At 41.4% G+C, this 20,208-nt stretch overlaps 1 protein-coding gene across 1 annotated transcript; it reads right to left on the bottom strand.

Moving 5' to 3' along the window:
- Positions 1–218: 218 nt before the first annotated feature.
- Positions 219–10,332, bottom strand: pex13 (peroxisomal biogenesis factor 13). Its single transcript, XM_088351221.1, has 4 exons — positions 10,192–10,332; positions 5,929–6,617; positions 4,639–4,761; positions 219–846 (listed from the first exon to the last, which is right to left on the bottom strand). The coding sequence occupies exons 1-4, from the start codon at positions 10,263–10,265 to the stop codon at positions 554–556; spliced, it is 1,179 nt and encodes a 392-aa protein (XP_088207347.1). The 5' UTR covers positions 10,266–10,332; the 3' UTR covers positions 219–553.
- Positions 10,333–20,208: the final 9,876 nt, after the last annotated feature.

Below are 20,208 nucleotides of genomic sequence, written 5' to 3'. Positions count from 1 at the left end.
CTGGCCCCCGAGAGAATGCTTTTCTATCGTGTGGCCCCAGAGTTAAAATTGACACCCTTGCCCCAGCCCATGTGAGGAAAAGGACCAGAGGAAGACTCATCCACGTTGATAGAAATGGCAGCAGATAGCCTGAGCCCTGATGCCATTTGATTTGACTAATTCAAGCCACAGGATTTTGTAATGTGAACAATAAAATTAAGACATAAATTGAGACAAAAGATTTTTTTAAAGCTTTATTTCAGAAAATAATGGTATCGATTAATTAGTATTTACAATAAAATATGTTTTGGGAAGCCGGAAGTCATTTTCTTCTTATTATAAACAGACATAACATAGTCCTCATGTACTGCATCAATGATAGGATTTCTCTCATTATTCTTCACATGTAAAATATTTAGTTGAACTCATCTAAAACCCCGCCTCCACGCCATTAACACACAAAAACAAGAAAAACTCTGAATTGACGATAAATTAAACATTTGCACAAATTACCTTTCATCAGTAATGCTTTCCACACGAAGAGTGAAAGTCATTAAAAAATAGCGCCCAAGATTCACAGATCTGCTTTTTCTGGGATGTCAACCACAGCGCTGGAAGTGGAATTCGAAAGTCCCACATCATTAGAAGTTGGCGTTTCTTTACACGTAGACTCCATCAATTCTTCTCGGGGGAGATTTGCATTGAAGGTCTGGGAGTCTTGGGTGTTCCCTTGCTGCACCTGAGTGGGTTTCTCCACCTTGAGGCCTTTCCTCTTGCCGAGGACCTTGACGTAATTTGCAGGGATGAGACCCGTAGTCTGCCCGTCCTGGCTGGCCAGAAGCCAGCCACGCACACGGGGCTGTTGCTCTGAACGGGACGAAAAAGAACAACGAGGCACACGATAAGCACAAAAAAAAATGATAACAAAAGAGGAGCGAAATTTTCATAACCACTGCAAAATACTTTGTAGGATAGACAACACACACCAGAGAACAGTCAGGTGTCACCATGAGCACCAATGAGAATCATTGTTATTACCTCCAAGATGGCGGCGCGTCTAAACGCAGCGGCTTCATGGGCTCCAGTTCGTCTTTTGTTTTTCAGTGTCCCTTTATCCCTCATATTTTTCCTTCGACTCCCTTCGCAAATACAATAACATCCACAACATCCCGAGGGATATACAGAGACCACCGGATCTCCCTGGGTGATCTGCCTGCCGACAACGACGGAGCAAAAGAAAAAGGCTGCCAGTCGGGTCTGGGCTGAGAAGACGACCACACAGACCAGCGCTCCCAAGCATGTTCCTAACCAACGCCAGATCCATCGTCCACCGGAGACTCCGGTAAAAACAGGGGTGGGGGACTATGCGCTACTATAACAGCCGAATCATTGACACACACTGCTCACTCGATATAGAGTTTCTAGCAGTATCGTGTAGACCAGGGGTGTCAAACTCATTTTAACTCGGGGGCCACACTATAGAACAAACTTCTCTCGGGGGCCGGACTAGTAGATTGAGGAGAAAGAAAAAGAGAGTAAAAGGAATAAGAGAAAAAGAGGGAGAGAAAAAGAGATAGTGTGGGACAAGGAAAAAAAACGAGAGAGAGAGAGAGAGATAACATGAGAAACAAAAGAGATAAAAAGAGAAATAGTGAGAGGGGTAAAAAAAGAGAGAGAAAGAAATCCAAAGTGAAATAGACCGAAAAAAGGAGAGAAAAGAGGAGAGAAAGAGAGAAGGGTGAGACAAGAGAAGGGGAAAACGAGAGAGAGATAAATATAGAAAAGGAAAAGAGAGCAAAATAAGCTAGAAAGACACACAGAGAGAAAGAGACAGAGGAACAAAGAAAGAGAAAAAGAGAGACAGAGAGTGTGAAAGAGAGAGATAGACAGTGAGAGAGATAGAGAGAGAGAAAGAAATACAACTACAGCATCTTTGTGAGAGAAACCTGGCTTTGGCAACATCAAGTGGACAACCTGCAGCTCGTTTTTCTCCTGCACTTCCCTCAGCCTTGTCTCGCGGGCCGGTTTCAATCCCTTAGCGGGCCTAATCCGACCCACGGTCCGCCTGTTTGACACCCCTGGTGTAGACCCTTCTATCAACCGAGAGAGCTAACTGTGGTCATTGTGCTTGCTGTTTACACCCCACCAGATTCTAACGTTCCACTGGATGCTAACATTAGCATAGCGCTAAATCTCCTGCCCGCTGCTATCAATAAACAGCAGCTTGCACACCCCGACGGAGCTTTTATCGTCGCCGGCGACTTTAAACGGGCATGTTTAAGGACTGTACTTCCCAAATCCATTCAATACGTGGACTGAGCAATTAGGGAAAAAAACACTGGACCGTGTTTACAGTAAGATCAAATATCTAGTTGGATCCGCCCATCTCTGTCTGTCCCTCACCCCCTCATACACCCCCCCTCCGGAGGAAAACAAAGCCTATACAACAAGGACAGTACAAACATCTTCTTTGTTCCTTTATCTCTTTGTTTCCTTATCCTCACTGTAAAATGTGGAACTGGAGTCGTCCAATTTCGTTGTCACAATATATCCCATGTTGTAACAATGACAATAAAGGTATATTCTATTCTATTCTCTATTATACAGTAATAGATACTCGTATTCTATGGTTGGGTGGTTGGATCCCTTAACCCAGGGTTGTCAATCTCATTTTAAATCGGGGGCCACACGATAGAATAAACATTCTCTCGGGGGTCGGGCTAGTAGATTAGAGAGAAAGAAAAAGAGAGATAGCGAACCAACAAAAAAAGAGAGAAAAGAGAGTGAGAAACAAAAGAGACATAGTAAAAGAGGCGGTAAGAAAGAGAAACAAATCGAAAGAGAAATGAAAATGAAAAGGAGAGAAGGGGAGAAAGAGAGAATAGGAAAGCAAGAGAGAAAAAGAGAGAGAGAAAAGGAGAAAAGGAAGAAAGCAAAAGAGGGTAAAAAGACACAGAGAAAGAGACAAAGATGAACAAAGAAAGAAAAAAGAGGGAGAGAGAGAGAGAGACAGATAATGTGAGTTACAAAGAGATATAGTCAAAGAAGGGGGAAGAAAGTGAGAGAAAGAAAGCAATCCAAAGAGAAATGGAAAGAAAAAGAGGAGAGAAAGAGAAGGGGAGAAAGATTGGAAGAGAGAGAGAGAAAGAGAAATTGAGGAAGAGAAAAGGGGAGGGAGGGAGACAGAGAGAGAGAAAGAGGGATACAAGTACAGCGTTTGTGAGAGGCACCTGGCTTTGGCAACATCAAGTGGACTATATTTTGACCTGCAGCTCATTTTTCTCTTGCGCTTCTCTAGGCGTAGCCTCGCAGGCATGATTCAATCCCTTAGCGGGCCTGATCCAAGCCATCTTATTATATAGTATGCCTTTTACCTTCTTTTGCTCTCCTTTTTCTTTTCTCTCTCTTGCTTTCCCCTACTCTCTTTCTCCCCTTCTCTTTTTCAATCTCTCTTTGGATTACTTTCTTTCTTTCTCTTTCTTTCCCCCCTTTCTCTTTTGTTTCTCACTCTCTAACTCTTTCTCCCTTTCCTTCTTTCTTTGTCCCACCCTCTTTTTTTTCTCTCCCTTTCTTTCTCTTGTTTCTCTATCTCGCTTTTGCTTTCTCTCTAATCTACTAATCCGGCCCCCGAGAGAGTATTTGCTCTACCGTGTGGCCCCCCGAGTTAAAATGAGTTTGACACCCCTGATGTAGACTATCATAATGGGATGAAGCTTTCGTGAAAGTTTTAATCGATGACATGTTTGAAAATCGGGCAGCGCGGCGGCGCAGTGGTTTGCGCGTGTGCGGCATAGTTCTGAGGTCATGAGATCGAACCTCCTGTGTGGAGTTTGCATGTTCTCCCTGTGCTTGCGTGGGTTTCCTCTGGGCTCTCTTGTTTCCTCCCACATTACAAAAACAAGAATGTCAGATTAATTGGACCTAGGTGTGAATGAGCGAGTGAATAGTCTGTCCCTGTGTGTCCTGCGACTGGCTGGCAACCAGTTCAGGGTGTCCCCTGCCTACTGCCCGATGATTGCTGGGATGGGCTCCAGCACCCCCGCGACCCTACTGAGGATAAGCGGTGCAGATAATGGAGGGATGGATGTTTGAAAATCAAAGAAATCAGGAATGTCTAACAAACAACCGATCTGAAGAAAAATCTGAAAGAAAATCTAAATAAAATACCATTGAAATCTCCTTTTAAGAACCACATGAAGCACATCCTTACAGCACGGCGGAGCAGTGGTTAGCACATGCGCGGCACAGTTCATGTCTTGGGAACCTCCTGCGTGGGTTCAAATCCAGCTCCAGACTTCCTGTGCGGAGTTTGTATGTTCTCCCCGTGCTTGCGTGGGTTTCCTCCGGGCACTCCGGTTTCCTCCCACATTCCAAAAACATGCATTTCATGTGAATTGGCCGGGCCAAATTGTCCCTAGGTGTGAATGAGCGAGTGAGTTGTCTGCTCCAGTGTGCCCTGCGATTGGCTGGCAACCAGTTCAGGGTGTCCCCTGCCCACTGCCCGATGATTGCTGGGATGGGCTCCAGCACCCCCGCGACCCTACTGAGGATAAGCGGTGTAGCTAATGAGATGAGATGAGAGATGAAGCACATGCGATTTGGAATTTCCCTGAGAGATGAATCATTTAAAGATAGATTGTGACAGATCCCTCTCCTCACCTTTAGGTGCCAGATTGAGCATATCCCCAGCCCGGAAAGAAATCTCTTCCTCGGATGAAGCTGCAAAATCGAAGTCAGCTCTCGCCACCACGTGATCGTCTTCTCCATTGGCCCAGTTGGTGGCTGCAAGACACAATCGGGTGAGATTACAGACAAAAATACATTCAAATTCAAGTCAAGTCATGTTTATTTGTGACACCCTTAATCACAGGGAGTCTCAAAGGGCTGCACAGACCACAGATTATTGCAAACTACAGACAAAAATGACACCATCCCCTGATCTAAAACCTACATGAGGACAAGGAAAAAACTCAAAAACTTTAGCATGATGAAAGTCAAGTCAAGCCATGTTAATTTGTGACGCCCTTAATCACAAAGAGTCTCAAAGAGCTGCACAGACCACAGATTATTGCAAACTACAGACTATGATGACACCATCCCCTGATCTAAAACCTACATGGGGGCAAGGAAAAGCTCAAAAACTTTAGCATGAGGAAAGTCAAGTCATGTTTATTTGTGACGCCCTTCATCACAAGGGGTCTCAAAGGGCTAAACAGACCACAGATTATTGCAAACCACGGACTATTATGAGGGCAAGGAAAAACTCAAAAACCTCAACATGCGGACAGTCAAGTCATGTTTATTTGTGACGCCCTTAATCACAAGATGTCTCAAAGGAGGTGGACCCCACGTGGGGGCTTTCCTGGCACGCCCATGGGAGGAGCCGGCACACCAGCTTGCGGAAAAAAACGTGGGCCGAGAGAAGGAAGCAGAAGAACGAGAGAGGAGGCTTGACAGAGACTCGAGCGATACTAGTCCGGCCATATTGGATGGAGTTCACTTAGTTAATTCGTTTAAGAAACTAAATCTGCCCCCCGTGTGGAAATGCCGGTCTCTTGTTCATTTTTCCATCAAGAAACGAGCGCGCATCGTTAGGTGAATGTATGTTGTGTCTGGTTAATGGAGTCAGATAACTAATCCGAACAATCTGGTAAACGGTACATTTTAATATTTAATTCCTAACAACCCTCGGAAAACAAAGAAGACCCAACATTCATAATGGGAACGCTCCGAAGGCCGTGCAATTGGACAAATAGTTCAAAGGGGTGTGTTCAAAAAACTCAATGAACTCAAAGATTGGCACACTACTATTTTTCGGAGGATAGAAAATATGCTAAAAACCAGTGATATTCTGGTTATGTGACCTACTAGCCGTAGTTTGCGCAACCCGTGCGCTACTAGCTTTCCACCCATTGGCTGATAAACGACTGGATACTTCGATGCACTCACTTTTCTCTTCAGCGGAAGTGTCAGAGCTCAGCAGTTTCCAAACCAGGTACGGTCCCCCAAGCACGACGGCAAAAAAGAGCAAGATGGGCCACGACTTCACAGTCTGATCCTCCGTTCCGGTTCCAGACCCTCTTGGTACTGCCAGGGCATCACCGGCGCTATCCGCCCATAGGTCATCAACGTCGGTCCCGGACCCCCGACCCACGAGTCTCTGCAGCCGCCGGTACAGGTACCTCAAAGTGCGCACCAAGGCAAAAGCGGACAAAACCCTAGTGAGATGCGCACGTAAGCGCGACAGGTGATTGGCCACATCCAGCACGGCGCGGAAACTGTTGTAGACGGCGGAAAACGTCGCGTCCAGCATCATGCTAACGGAGGAGAAAGCTTGGACGATGCTTTCGATGGACTGGAAAGCGCCGCGGCTGCTTTCCTCGGCCTGTTGCACGAAGCGGTTAGGGGGGATGTCGTCCCCTTGTGGGAAGCGGCTGTAACTGCCGGGGACGTAACCGCTGTTGTAGTGGTTGTAACCGGTGTACATGGAGCTCCCGTACGGGCTGTAGGAGGAGGTGAAGGAGCTGTAGGCCGGACGGTAGGACTGCTGCAAGGGACGGGGAGGGAGGGGAGGCGCGACTCGGGTCATCATGGGGGGGCCCATAGACGGGCCGGAAGGAGGTCCAAAGTCTGTAGACCTGTTGGGTGAGGAGAACAGATGTGCTTGAATACTGTATTTTACACACTTAAAAAAAAAGAGCAGCGGATTATAAATCACAGCCCTCCAGATTCTCCATTATCCATTATCTCCACCACTTATCCTCAGGAGGGTCGCGGGGGTGCTGGAGCCCATCCCAGCTATCTTCGGGCAATGGGCACCCTGAAAGACAAGTCACTCACTCATTCACACCTAGGGACAATTTGGACCGGCCAATTAACCTGACATGCATGTTTTTGGAATGTGGGAGGAAACCGGAGTGCCCGGAGGAAACCCACGCAAGCACGGGGAGAACATGCAAACTCCACACAGGAAGGTTCGATCTCATGACCTCAGAACTGTGCTGCACACGCTAACCACTGTTCCGCCGTGCTGGCCCTCCCAATTAGTCTTATGTCATATATTTTTCAGATACAAGGACTGGACTATGGAATTGAAACTACAGTACATCAAAAGCTACCGTATTTATTCGGAAATTGGACATTTTACATGCTTAATATTGCGCAATGATGGATCAGTCTAAAATGGCCTTGACCAATATTGCAAAACATTGTATTCAACGGGAATTGAACCCAGGTCACAGCAGTATATATGTTGAAACCTAACCACTAGCCCACTGGTGATGCGTAGATACACGAAAAGGTATTGGATTTTATCTCATTAACAAACCTTTTTCTATTTCTCTTTGGATTTCTTTATTTCTCTCGCTTTCTATCCCCTTCTTTCACTATTTCTCTTTTGTTTCTCACATTCTCTCTCTCTCTCTCTCTCTCTCTCTCTCTCTGTCTCTTTCTTTGTTCTTCTTTGTCTCTTTCTCTCTTTGTGTCGTTTTACCTTATTTTGCTTTCTTTTTTTTCCTATTCCCTCTCTCTTTCTCTCACTTTCTATCCCCTTCTTTCACTGTTTCTCTTTTGTTTCTCACATTCTCTCTCTCTCTTTTTCTCTTTTCTTGTTCCTCTTTGTCTTTCTCTCTCTCTGTCGTTTCACCTTCTTTTGCTTTCTTCCTTTTTTCCTATTCTCTCTCTTTCTCTCACTTTCTATCCCCTTCTTTCACAATTTCTCTTTTGTTTCTCACATTCTCTCTCTCTCTGTATCTCTCTCTTCCTCCCTTTCTCTCTCTCACTCTTTCCTATTCTCTCTCTCTTTCTCTCGCTTACCCACTCTCTTTCTCCCCTTCTCTCCTTCTCTTTTTTATTTCTCTTTGGATTTCTTTCTTTCTCTCTCTTTTTCCCCCTCTGATACATAGCACAAGCGAAAAGATATTGGATTTCATCTCGTTAACAGACCATTTTTACTCACAGTGCCAGAGGCGAATGTTAGAAAATTAAGAAACCTGAAAAATGCCTTGAAATATATTAATAAATCAAAAAAAGCATGACGAGGGAAACAACTCCGGTGTGTGTGATGATGAATTAGAATTTGCGTCTACTTATATATTTCAGGACATTTTTTGTTTTCTCCAATCTCTAACATCCATTTCTGGCAACATGAATACAATAGAGGGCAGCGCGGCGGCACAGTGGTTAGTGCGTAAGCGGCACAGTTCTGAGGACATGAGATCGAACCTCCTATGTGGAGTTTGCATGTTCTACCCCGTGCTTGCGTGGGTTTCCTCCGGGCACTCTGGTTTCCTCCCACATTCCAAAAACATGTATGTTAGGTTAATTGGCTAGTCCAAACTGTCCCTAAGTGTGAATGAACGAGTTGTCTGTGCCCTGCGACAGGCTGGCAACCAGTTCAGGGTGTCCCCTGCCCACTGCCCGAAGATAGCTGGGATGGGCTCCAGCACTCCCGCGACCCTACTGAGGATAAGTGGTGCAGATAATGGATGAATGGATGGATGAACACAATAGTGTGATGATAAGATAAAATCGAATGCCTTTTTGTACGTCATCTGTATCACTCGTGGTCTAGGGGTACAGTGTCACTTCTCTCACCACCGCGACTCAGGTTGGATTCCCATTTCATACAATGCTTTGCGATTATGGTCAGCTATGTTTTTAAATGATCAACATTGCAAAAATACAGTAGCGTTCCTTAAAACGTTGTGTAGTGACCCACACGTATAAATACTGCATGCTTTTCTAATCTAATCCATCATATTTTGCAGTATATAAGGCGCACCAGTTCATGAGGCGCACCTTCGGTTTTCTGGCCGATTTAGGATTTTATAGGTGCCTTAAAGTCTGGAAAATATGGTTGATATTTTTTTCAGTTATTTATCTAGACAAGAAAAGAATGCATAAAACCCTATGAACATTTGAAAAGATTCATAGTCATTGTTGGACCTCTGCACCAAGACTTTTCCTTGAATTGAGCAAAAATACGTTTTACATTTTAGAAAACATGCCATTAAAGATGTTATTCATTTTAGTAACACATTTGAGATTGCATTGTAAACGCAAGAATGGCAAGCAATGACATTTTTTAATACTTTTATTTTAAGAGAATCGCTTACTTGAAACTCTCATCCAATGAAAGTAGTGGAAAACTAACAATATTTTTAAGAAATAGTTCTTTAAATCTAGGTGAACCCCTGACATTTTGTTTTTCCAATATTATACGACATTATATGAATGACTGTAGTTATTTTTTGCTTGAATAAACAATTTAATACCTGTTGTCCAATAAAAATAAATAAATGGATAAATAAATATTACAAACAAATATATTTTAGGTATAACGTTCATACATACTCGTCTCGGGTAAAACAGTCGCAAATACTTGGTTCCGAAAGTCATTATTAGCGAAAACTAATACAAAATCCTCAAAAACAATTTAAAAATATCTAAAGATTTATTATACATAATTTGTGGGGTTTATTTTATTATTTACCTTCCTTAAGTGGATTTTGCGATGAGCAACATTTACTTGCCGACGGACCGGATTGCGGACGGACAAGATACGCCATTATAGCAGCCGTAACATGAACAACAGCGCCCTCTTGTATATGATGTCTAACTTAATATACGATTATTTTCTCATTATTTCTTTCAGGAAACATAGGTAAACAGAGATGAACAGGGCTAATCCAAGAAGCTTTTCATTTAATTCAATTATTAACAACCGAAAGTTGAGTATTAGCATTCTTCACTTTCGCCAAAAGTTTGTGACATATGGCAACGGTACGTCTCATACGTCGGTATCTTATAAGTACGAATAAGTCGTAAATTTTAGTCTGACTGCTTCCATTTTATATACAATTTTCTAAATATAAAAAGATAAACAAATAAAATAAACAAGTGCGAGTAATGTGCCAAAAACAAACTCGAAGGCCACAATATCAGAAAAGCTAAAGTTAGCTAAACAATATATTTCCTCATTAACTTCTCCAAGCAGAGATAAGCCGCACAATATGGAGGTACGTGACACTGTTATTCTTGTTATTAATTATCACAGTCCCGCTCTCAAAATGCCAAACTTTAGACGCACAAACTTGGACTTTAGCATTGGTGGTTAGCAAGCACGCAACCAAGCTATCAGGATTACAAAGTTATTGTAAGTAAATAACGATCCAACCGTATATGATGATATTTAATCGCCTTTTTCTTTACCTGTAATTTACAGGTGGGCCGATGGTGCCAGGAATTCGCCGTTCCCACGGCTTTGGAGGCCGTTGCGGGTCCATTTGCAGAAAAATGAACCGTCGGTGTCAAAATAAACCACTAGTGGGCTAGACGGAACGTCCGTGAACGCCTCTTGTGATGCCTTCAGGTTTGGATCGTAAATTTGTGTTTCTTGTTCATTTTCCCTTGGAAAGGTTCAGAAGAAATTCATGTATTCTATTTTAATCATTTGCTGTCAATATTTGCAATAGGGTTGTTCAAACGTGTAGTTACATTTCCCCCTTTCCCTGTGTTTGTACTTTTGCTAATCGTGCATGAAATGTAATGCAATTTTCCTGCACTAGAGAGCGCCATTGTAGAAGAGATTTTTTATTGGGCACAAAATAACATAGCTAGCTTGATTAACTTTCATTTCTGAAGAGGGATGGGCGCCACTTGGCTATACTTGCCCAAGACACACCACAGGAAATAGCGCCCCTAAGAATTTCAGTGGTTAAGGCAGGAGTGTCAAACTCAATTGAGCTGGGGGCCACATGCTTCAAAGAAAAATCTCAGGGGTCTAAGAAAAAGAAAGAGAAAAGGAAAGAGAAAAGGAGAGGGGGAAAGAAGAGAGAAAGATAAAGAGAGAGAGAGAACATGGGAGACAGCGTAAGAGACACAGAAGGTGAGAGAGACACAAACATGGAGAAAAAGTGAGAGAAATTGAGACAGAGAGAACACGATAGACAGAAAGTGAGAAAAAAGGAGTAAAAAGAGACCGAAAAAAAAATTAAAGAAAGAAAGTGAGAAAGAGAGAGAAAGATCAAAACAAGAAAGGAGCAAGACAGAGAAAGAAAACAATAGAGAGAAAAAATGAAAGAGAGAGAGAGAAGATAACAAGGGAAAGAGAGTGTGAGAAGGAAAGAGAAGAAAGAGAAAGCAAGAAAGAGAAAAAGAGAGCAAGAAAGAGAAAGAAAAAAAGAGAGAGAGAGAGAGAGAGAGAGAGAGAGAGAGAGAGAGAGAGAGAGAGAGAGAGAGAGAGAGAGAGAAAGAAATACTACTACAAATGCTTTGCTATTTAAAATACAGCTCATTTTTCTCTTGCGCTTTGCTCAGTGTTGTGTAGCGGGCCGGATTAAAATCCTCGGCGGGCCTGATTCGGCCCACGGGCCGCCTGTTTGACACATGTGGGCTAAGGGATCCAACCCACCAACCAACCATCATATTGGTTATATGAATATATTTTGGAAAACAATAATTTGTAAACAGCAAAGTACACACTTTATTTACATATTCAAACGGGGTAGGAAAAAGTACAAGAGGTTATCCAGTCCTATAAGTGATTTCCATATCATCATAGCAAACGATTATTTATACAAATTATATATAGAAATATATAATAAAAAGGAAACGAAACTCAGCCTGCCAAATTGCTCAAAAAGGAGAATTATAAAATGATAAATAGGCTAAACAGTTTAATTATATGCATGTAATCGAAGTATAATCAAGCATGATGCCTATTTTATAAGAAAATATTTTAAAATATTTTCAAGAAATAACAAAAGAAGTACTTTTTATAATCATACATCGTAATTTTTCCACAAATTCACTCCTTAAATATAAAACATGTTTGATTTATGTGCGTTCTCTTTTTTTGTGCTCCTTAATTTATGACAACCACCTTGATTTCAAAAAGCTTTTAAAAGCCTTGGCAAATTTCATTGTTGTGTATTTTCTACGTTGTTCTGATTTAATCTAAGTCAGGGGTGTAAAACTCGGGGGCCGGACTAGTAGATTAGAGAGAAAGAAAAATAGAGAGGAAGAAATAAGAGCGAGAGGGAGAGAAAAAGAGAGAGGGTGGGACAAAAAAAGAGAAACAAGGAAAAAAAGAGAGAGAGAAGAGAGAGAGAGAGAGAGAGAGAGAGGGTGAGAAAGAGAGAGAGAGTGAATGTGAGAAACAAAAGCGTTAAAAGAGAAATGGTGAGAGAGGGGGGAAAGAAAATAATCCAAAGAGAAATAGAAAAAGAGGAGGAGAGAAAAGAGAAGGAGAGAATAAGAGAAGGGAGTAAGAGAGAACACGAAAGCAAGTGGGAGAAAGAAAAAGAGAGAAAAGACATAGAAAAGCAAAAAAAGGAAGAGAGAGCAAAAGAAGGTAAAAAGACACAGAGAGAGACAAAGAGGAACAAAGAAATCAAAAAAGAGAGAGAGAGAGTGAGAGAGAGCGAGAGAAAGAAATACAACTACAGCCTTTGTTCGAGGCACCTGGCTTTGGCAACCTCAAGTGGACATATTTCAACTTGCAGCTCATTTTTCTCTTGTGTTTCCCTCATCGTTGTCTCGCGGGCTGGATTCAATCCCTTAGCAAGCCTCATCTGGCCCGCGGGCCGCCTGTTTGACACCCCCTGATCTAAGTTATAAGAGTTATCGGCATTTAGTTGATTGAATATTGTCATTAAACTAAATTAAATAAAAATACATGAAATAAATGTGATTTTTCTTGAGGCCTGTTTACAAAATGTATAATTGTATAGTTATGTAAATGGTCTGCATTTCTATAGCGCTTTTCAAGTCAATGAAGACCTTCCAAAGCGCTTTACAATGTGCTTCACACTTACCCATTCACACGCACACTCACACACTGATAGGGAGTCAGCCATGCCAGGCGCCTACCTGCTCATTGGGGGCCTTAGGGATTCAGTACATGTTCCCTTTTTCCATTGTTTGTCCACTAAAAGCTGAAAAAAATGCAAAAGGTGTACTAAAAGTTTTACTTTTCTGAATATATTTATTGTCTGACCGGATTTTTGAAGAACTTAAATTTAATAAATAAAACGCTTAAAATTCCCATCTTCGTTTTTTTGATTTCGGCCCCAGTTTTTCATTTTGGTGCATCCCTAATTTGCAAAAATGGATAATCCATTATGTTGTTTGCCAGGCCCTTATTAGCATAAGAGCTACTGACAAAATAACCAGTCAAAATGATCTACCCACCACAAAAAAAGATCATCATCTTATTATTAGGACATGGTTACATTTTCTTATCTGTCTTAGTACATGTGGTTTATGTCAAAAGACTGTGATTGTAAATTTGCCGTATGCTAATTTAGGCCATTCATTACCCAAAACGAAAACATTTAAATCAAATGAATATTTTCTTTAATCCTTTACAATTCATCTGGAAGAAAAGTCCACACAATAGTTCTCTAGGCTGAATGACTTAAAACCTATAAAAAAAGTAGCGGTTTATAATCTCAAAACACATATTAATGATGCAACTAACAAACAATACAAGGGATGTACTGTATTGTCAGTTGTTATGCACCTTTTTAAATATCATTTCTATTTGCCCTGATTATCAAAAGCAAAATGATCCTAAAAAACAAATAATTTCTGTCCTCCCGCCCCTAGATACATCTAGTTTCGATTTCCTATTCAATATGGTCGTGAAACATGAATTCCCCCCACTTTGCGGTAGATATTAAATTGGAAGTGACATCGACGCCCGATTGGGGCGTGCGAGGAGGCGGCTGCTGTGAGAATGCCGACACCTTCTTTGAAGAAAGCCAGCGGAGAAGCGTGTCTTGTGGTTTGCCCCAAAAAGCCGAGTGATGTCAATGCGACGAGATGCTGCAGGTGGAGGCGTGCGAAAGTTTGAATGCCATTTGTGTGACGATGCTGTCGCTTTTCAGGGATGGGAAAGTAGAGGTTTGTGATGTCACGGTGTGTGGAGATGGTATTTGGGCCTCTCACCTTTTGATTTATGGTCAAAATAGGCGTTGCCTTTGTTTGAGCTGAAATGCCGTATATGCGTACAACATTCAAATGAAATCAAGAAGACGTTAAGTCCCTTTCTGTATCCCCACCCTTCAACCAGAAACACCTAATACTGACACACACAATAGTTAAAATACAATAAAGACAAAATAAACACTCATAGAAATGAAATATGATCACGACAAGGCACAGACTAACCATGTGAGATAGGGATAGCAGCAGATGGCCTCAATTTGCCTACAAGGATGAATAAAGTATCTATCTATCTATCTATCTATCTATCTATCTATCTATCTATCTATCTATCTATCTATCTATCTATCTATCTATCTATCTATCTATCTATCTATCTATCTATCTATCTATCTATCTATCTATCTATCTATCTATCTATCTATCTATCTATCTATCTATCTATCTATCTATCTATCTATCTATCTATCTATCTATCTATCCATCTAATCTCGGTCTCTTTCTATCTATCAATCTATCCATCCATCCATTAAATCTATTTCTCTCTCTGTGTCTCTCTTTCTCCCCCTTGCTCTTGCTCTCTCTGTCCATCTATATATCTATCTATCCATTCTTTCCCTCTCTCTCTATCCACCCATCCTTCCATCCATCCATCCATCTAATCTCTCTCTTTTCATTTCTCTCTATTCATGCATTAAATCTCTCTCTTTCTCTCTCTCTCTCTCTGTCTCTCACCCCCCCTCTATCTCTATCTATATATCCAGCCATCCATGTAATCTCTGTCTTTTTATCTATCTATCCATCAGATCTATTTCTCTCTCTCTGTTCTCCCCCTTGGTCTATCTATTCTCTCTATCTATCTATCTTTTCATCCATCCATCTAATCTCCATCCATCTATCTATCCATCCAAGCATCACTCTCTCTCGCGCTCTCTCTCTCTCTCTCTATCTATCCCTCCATTTAATCTCTCTATCTCTGTATCTATGCAACCATTCAATCTCTCTATGCCTGCATCTATCTATTCATCCATCCATCTAATCTCTATCTATCCATCTCTCTATCAATAGCTGTACTTCTGTCCGTCCGTCCATATCATTCCGTGATTCTACCCATCCGTGGATAATCAATCACAGCCGAGAACCACATCTTACCATTGTGGGCATTAGTCCCCAGGGACCGTGCGGGCTGATATAATTAAAAAAAAAAAAAGACAAATAGCATGGCCCAAGACCTTTAAGACATTTAAAAATTTGTAAAAGCACATTAAAATCAATCCTGAAATGCAGAGAGAGCCAATGTAGCGATTTTAAAACTTTTGTATCATGATCCCTTATTTGTGACACCCTTATTCACAAAAAAGTCTCAAAGGACAGACCACAGACTATTGCAGACCACAGACTATTATTAGTCAAGTGAAGTCATGTTGTTTTGTATGTATATCATATATTACAAATAATAAAGACTGCTGACCAACTACTGAAATAAAGCAGTTCTCATAGTTAGGTCAAGTTATGTTTATTGGTGACGCCCTTAATCACAAGGAGTCTGAAAGGGCTTCACAGACCATAGACTATTGCAAACTACAGACTATTAAGACACCATCCCCCTGATCTAAAACCTACATGAGAGCAAGGAAAAACTCAAAAACCTCAACATGAGGAAAATGAAGAAACCTTGAGGAGGGACCGCACATGAGGTAATCCCCCTTCCAGGATGACCAGGCTGCAATGGATGTTGCAATAACAAGTAATAAACAGATACTGTCAACATAAAATATAGGTTATTCATATGCTATAGAATAGAAGTGTGTTTTAAGCTTAGATTTAAACATTTCCACTGAGGTTCCAGATCAAATCTCAGGGGGAAGAGCATTCCACAGCACTGGGGCCCGAATGGAGAACACTCTCAAACTGCGGATCTCTTCTTGGATCTTGAGATCACTAGTAGAACAGCATTTTCAGTGCGAAGGCTCCGGACCGAAACATAGGGGGGAGATTATATCTGAAAGATATGAGGGAGTAAGTCCATGCATGATTTTGTATACTACCAACAGAATCTTAAAATCACATCTTAAGCTAACAGGGATCAAACTTTCTTAGTTAAAAGCCTCGCTGCAGCATTTTGTACCAGCTGAAGGCTCCTAAAAATGACGCCAACACGGAAGCTGCGATGCCTTTGTATGGCATATGAATCGTCATCTTGGAATTCTGTATTCTATTTCAGCCACGCATAACACATTAGGAAAGGTGCCTTAGAGCATGTAAGCCACACCAAAATGTTAGGAGGATGCAGTTTTAATAGAGGGTGGCCTGAAAAAGAATACAAACCATGGCTAAAATATAGAACAAATCCACGCACAGCATGCTGCAACATGTGCAAAATAAAGAAATCTCTTTACAATGGGAGAGGCAGCGTTTTCCACGCAGATGACTCGCTTAAATATGATTTTCTTTTGCTAACAGTTTGCTTCATGCTACACCTAAACAGGGTACTATGAAAAGTGTATTAGTGCAACGAGTATTTATCCATTATGGACATTTATTATGGGCAATGCAAAAATTATGGTTGTCTTTCCTAGTGGTAAATTGTAATGGGAAGAACTTCCTGTAAAAAGTAAGGTACATATTAAAGTCATGTGTGGAGATATTTTTCTCAAAAATATTTATACATGTATTGTTTGGATCCACAAATATATTTGTGAATTACACAGGATTCTAAAAGATTTTATGTCTTGATAAAAGCACACCCAAGATTAAAAAATGGTATATGTAAATCACCGATATACTCGTGGCTCTATAAGATACATGATTCATACCGGATTTTTTTCTTTTGGCACTGGAAAAAAATGAAAAAATGGCTAAAAAAGTGCTTGAATTTGGCCATGAAAAAGGTGTACGAACCCTGTCCAACGGATACAGAAGATCTCACCCAAATCAATTGAATGCAGCAATTGTCTCAAAATCTTTCAAACAATTCTTGAACCCTACCAGGATCCATTCCTCCCAGGCCATGAACTCTTCCAAGATCTGGCCTCCGGCATCAGAGTCAGAAGTTTAAAATAAAACATAGACTTAAGAACTGGTTGTACCCGACTGCCGTTCCACTTGTCGATGCCTTCAAATACAGTGACGTTTGTTTTCCTTTCCAGTGCAATAGCCATCCATTAATCAATTCATTAGGAACTTTTTCTACCCAGCATTTTATTCGTGCAGCGTTTTAACCATTCTTTTTATAATTGCAACCACACACTTAAACCCTCGTTGGGTATTATCCAGTGACCCTTACTCGTGTAAAAGTACTTCATTCGTTTAATGGCACCTTATTCCATCATGGAACTGGCTTGTCGAAATGTGCTTCAGTATTCTTCAAGCCGACTCATGAAACTAATATTGAAGTACTTAGACCAAATAAAGGGCGGTATGCATGGCTGCAGTAGAATACAGAATTCCAAGACAAATACTTGCCACTTGTTTCTTCAAAGTCCTAGACAAAACATTCTGCATTTCACACAGCCCGTCCTGACCTTTTATTGTACATTGAACTAAAGCACAGTCAGTGAATATCTTTATTGCATTAAACTGAACATATGTAACTTGTGGTCAATCGTATAAAATCCTTTATAGTCAAATGTATAAAATCCTTTACTACCCACGGTAAAATTTGGTGCTGGTTCTATCATGTTGTGGGGTTGTGCGTCCAGTGCTCACAACGGCAATCTTGTTTTGAGGAAGGTCGCATGGATTCCAGTCAGTATCAACACCGACACTGTACTTAAGAACAATGTTCAAGAATCATTGACAAAGTTGAAGTTGCGCCAAGGCTGGATACTTCAACTAGACAACGACCCTAAAAATTGCTCATATTCTACTGAGGTATTCACACAAAGGAACACGTATGAACGTCCTGGAATTGTCATGATTACCGATGTGAATCGCCTGTGCCCACTCATTTGCCGCCAACCGCTGCGGGCTCTGATTGTCTCCCATTCACTATTTAAACCCAGTCCTGTCAGTCCCCTGTTGTCAGTCCGTCTGCGAACCTCTGTTTATAAAGGGGAGGCCTTTTTCGACCCTGTCCCGTTTGTCTCCGGCGACGACCTGTTTTGATCCCGACCACGTCTGCTCTCCCGTCCCGTCTTACGACCCATTTTTAATACCGACTACGTCTACTCTCCCGTCCTGGCTTACGACTCGTTTCCAACCTTGGCCACGTTTTCTCTCCCTGTCCCGGCTACCGACCGGTTTTTGCGTCCCTAACACCGCTATCGCTCGCTACGGAAGATCCACTTCCGTATTCGGATCTAGTGAGCACCGGATCGCGGGTGCTGCCCTTCCTCTTTCTTTCAATAAAACTTGTGGTAAACGTTACGTAATTGTGCCCCGTTTCCGTACTGGCCTTGACAGGAATGGCCATGTCAGTGCCTAGACCTGATTATTATTGAAAATCTGTGGTGTGATTTAAAGCACACTGTCCGTGCCTGGAAACCAACAAACCTGAGTGAAATGGAAATGTTTTGTAAAGAAGAATGGGCCAAATTCCTTCAACCAGAATACAGAATGTCATTGGAAGCTATAGGAAGCATTGAGCAGTGGTCTGATGGTAGAGGCCAATTGCGGCCCCCAGGAAGATAGTTCGGGGCCCACCCCTTGAAATTCAAAGGGACAGTGTGTATTGTTTTCCCACTATATGTTGCTGTATTCTTTTGTGCTATCGAAAACAAGTGCTAAAAACACAACGGGAGTAGACAAAATACGGGGATTTAAGTGACCATAACGCACCTTATTACTTTTGAAAAGAGAGAAACAAGAGAAGAAAAGAATGATGAAAAGGGAAAAATGAAAAAAAAAGGCAAAACGTAAAATTCAAGAAAAATGAAAAATAAAGTAAAAAGGGAAAAAGAAAGAGAGAAATTTGGATTTACTCTGTAATTATTTTCTTTCTTTCCTTTTCTTTTTTTTCTCCTCTATTTTCCTTTATTTGCTTTCTTTACCCCTACTTTTCTCTTTATTCCCGCTATTCTTTTTTGCCTCCTTTTTTATTTCTTCTTCCCTGTTTTTTATTCTTTTTTTATTAAAAAAAATCCCTTCTTTTTGCCTTTCCTTGAGAAAGGCTGGGTAAAAAAATGGAAAAAACTGTTTGTTTTCTGCTCACTTTCAGCCTCTGTAGTTTGTAGTCTTACTTGGACTTATCTTTAGTTGCACTACACATTACAGTGATATCTAAAACACTGTCCCTTTAAGAACAGCGGAATATTTTCATCAGCATGTTTTTTTTGTGGAAAACCCCATTTGGCCCAACCTCACCTGGATTCTAGCTTCAGTGGCCCCCAACTCAATTGAGTTTGAGACCGCTTGTTTAGAGTTTGTTATTGTCAGGACCAGAATGGAGACAGGACCTACTTTCATTATGTTTCTCTCAGTTTTAATGGAAAAAAGGAAAAGGGTTGCGCCCACGATCCGGTGATTGCTGTACACGGGAAGCAGGTTGCTCTGAACGTGGAAGTGGGACTTCCGTGGCGAGCGCTGGTGGTGTCGGGAACGGAAAAACGGGTCAGTAGCCAGGACCAGAGAGCAAAAAAGTGGTCGGGGTCGGAAGCCAGGAAAACGAGAGTAGACGTGGTAGGGATCAAAAACGGGTAGAAGCCGGGGTAAGGACGGGAGCAAAAAACAGATGGGAGTCAGAGTCGAAAAAGGCTTGCCTAGCGTTAACTTAGGTTCGCAGACGGACTGACAAAAGACGACAGACAGTGTGTTTAAATAGGGACAGGGAGCCAATCAGAGTCATGACGGTTATTTCTGCCAAAGGAGGATCTACGAAACATTGATGCCATTTTTCTTTTGGGGTGTCCAGAATTTATACACCTACTTTTGTTTAAGTGATTATTTCACACACACTGTAAAACCTATAAACGTCATTTCACTTTTCTAATACCGCTCCATGTTCGTTTGCTATAAGATTTCATTAACTGACAATGCTTAAAACGATGATATATGAAGGAAAAACCTGAAAATGATCAGGGCTGCCCAACATTTTTCATATGACTGTAGGTTTTCCCCTTTCCATATGAGTTCTTCAAGCAAGAGAGTAGACTTGTTGAACTGTGATTGCTATAATTACAAGAGAAAGTTTATTTTAAACCTGAATTCACATTGTGTTATACAAGATGAGAGTACAACTTGGAATTATTCCATGACTTTGATCATAAATCAGCCGAATGTCACTTGGGCATCTCGATGAGCTCAACATACCATAGTTACATACAGTGGAACCTCGGTTCT

This window comes from Urocampus carinirostris, chromosome 13, assembly GCF_059441175.1.
Source record: "Urocampus carinirostris isolate Australia breed hairy pipefish chromosome 13, RoL_Ucar_1.0, whole genome shotgun sequence".
NCBI lineage: Eukaryota > Metazoa > Chordata > Actinopteri > Syngnathiformes > Syngnathidae > Urocampus > Urocampus carinirostris.
Note: the sequence above shows the minus strand (reverse complement) of the source record. Positions and strands in the feature narration are given on the sequence as shown.

Coding starts and splice junctions, on each gene's coding strand:
- pex13 (XM_088351221.1), bottom strand. CDS start 10,265: ATGGACCCGCAACGGCCTCCAAAGCCGTGGGAACGGCGAATTCCTGGC. Junction 4,762..5,928: donor CACTTCCGCTGAAGAGAAAA/GTGAGTGCATCG, acceptor TGTGTCTTGCAG/CCACCAACTGGGCCAATGGA. Junction 847..4,638: donor GCTCAATCTGGCACCTAAAG/GTGAGGAGAGGG, acceptor CGTCCCGTTCAG/AGCAACAGCCCCGTGTGCGT.